The following is a 1,869-nucleotide window of genomic DNA, read 5'->3' as shown; positions in this document are numbered from 1 at the left end:
TTGTGAAGGAGTAAAACAAGAAATTTTATTTGAAAATTTGAAATTGCCTTTGTCAGTTTAATTTAACATTATTTTTGTGGTAGGAAGCCACACCTATATTAATACGCCCTTCTTTTCATCAGTGATCCTGTAAGTGTCAGCCTGTTCAAACAATAGAATGAGATGCTACCTCATGTGGACCTGAATTTATTTGAAGCAAATAAATAACAATAATAATAATGATTACTCTACCATGCTGACCAAATCAGACCAATCAGATTGCTTGATTTAAATTCAATAGACATACCACTATTTACATGTGCTTTTCCTCATACAGGGTCACTGGCCAAATTTTACCAAAATTTGAAAGGAGAGAATTCTCCATTTTTATAATATTTCCTGATACATATACATGTTCTTACGTTGTGTAGAAAGTTCGAGATGATTTTGATCAAATTTGGATTTTTTATGAATTTTTAAATTTGCCCTTGATCTAAAATAATGACAATTAAAGTACTATACAACCCACTGACCTCCATTCACCCTCAACTATACTCTACACTGATGACATGTAATGTCCCAATTGATACAAAGGTAGTACATTATAGAGTGTTGTGCATTACTTATTAATCTTTAAAAGTATCATTAAGTAAATGTATTTTTAAATGTTAACAACAAGTGCTTGTTTAATGAGTTGTTTTTGCTGAGGGTTGAGTACTGCAGGGAAGGAGACATTGAACCTAATAATGAGGTCTCCTCTCTCATTAGGATCATCAACCAGGGGCATACCCTCTCCCACAACCCTTATCTCTCTACCAGGATATATCACATCAGTTATTGGTACTGTTATGAGTCTATTGTCCAGTGTCAGTAGTTCCACTGCTCCTCCTGTTAATGCCTATTATAATGGAATAGATTGATATTAGATACGATATTATATGTACATGTACATAATAGTTTGAAATAATTGCACATTATTAGTTAATGTGTCATTAGTACACACACACAGGTCCCTAATTCAGTCCATTGATGTATAATGATTATTGGTTCATGATGTACACTGTATCATGATGATTTATGCTACTATTATAATATTAATAGTACATGCATGTATATCTTACTGTTACTAGACTAATGAGTGGTTGGTATATGAGGTTATTCCCTTCTCTATGATACTGGGAATGAGGTAAGTCCTTAATCACAAACACTATATCACCTAAAGGATGAATGAGGAGTATCTAATATACTGTACTGATGGGTTAGTCTGCAGATTACAAGGTATCCTGTTGGGTCCCTGGTCTCCTTCTTTAGTGAACCTGACCTTTGTACCCTCTCTCCAGCCTCTTCCTACGGTTATTGTTAGTATCTTCTCCCGTGTACTGGTAGTCTGTCCATCTTCATTCAATATCTATAGGTACAACATTAATGTAATTGAGTTTGATTTTTAAGAATAAAGTTTTGGTGAATAGTGCTAAATTTTTGGTGATTTGTGGGTTTTAATTTGTAATTGAGCATGACACCATGTACATAATGGTGGACTTTATTTTGGTGACTAGCTATCAAAAGTCAAATTTTACCTCCAAAATTACCAACTATATACAGTATAATAATTACCAACTATATACAGTATAATAATTACCAACTATATACAGTATAATAATTACCAACTATATACAGTATAATAATTACCAACTATATACAGTATAATAATTACCAACTATATACAGTATAATAATTACCAACTATATACAGTATAATAATTACCAACTATATACAGTATAATAATTACCAACTATATACAGTATAATAATTACCAACTATAATACAGTATAATAATTACCAAGTATATACAGTATAATAATTACCAAGTATATACAGTATAATAATTAC

General features: G+C 31.5%; 1 protein-coding gene across 1 annotated transcript; it reads right to left on the bottom strand.

The window, feature by feature from the left end:
• Nucleotides 1-579: 579 nt before the first annotated feature.
• On the bottom strand, nt 580-1,387 carry LOC100641867 (dnaJ homolog subfamily B member 13-like; the record flags this gene model as incomplete). The annotated part of the gene is made up of 3 exons (XM_003391757.3): nt 580-877; nt 1,101-1,195; nt 1,255-1,387. Coding segments are annotated over 3 exons (465 nt in total), but the record flags the coding sequence as incomplete, so codon positions are not given.
• Between the last annotated feature and the right edge of the window lie 482 nt (nt 1,388-1,869).

Source organism: Amphimedon queenslandica, unplaced genomic scaffold (genome assembly GCF_000090795.2).
Source record: "Amphimedon queenslandica unplaced genomic scaffold, v1.1 AMPQUscaffold_6416_Cont21625, whole genome shotgun sequence".
In the NCBI taxonomy this organism is placed as follows: domain Eukaryota; kingdom Metazoa; phylum Porifera; class Demospongiae; order Haplosclerida; family Niphatidae; genus Amphimedon; species Amphimedon queenslandica.
The sequence above is the reverse complement of the archived record's forward strand: the minus strand, read 5'-3'. Positions and strand labels throughout refer to the sequence as shown.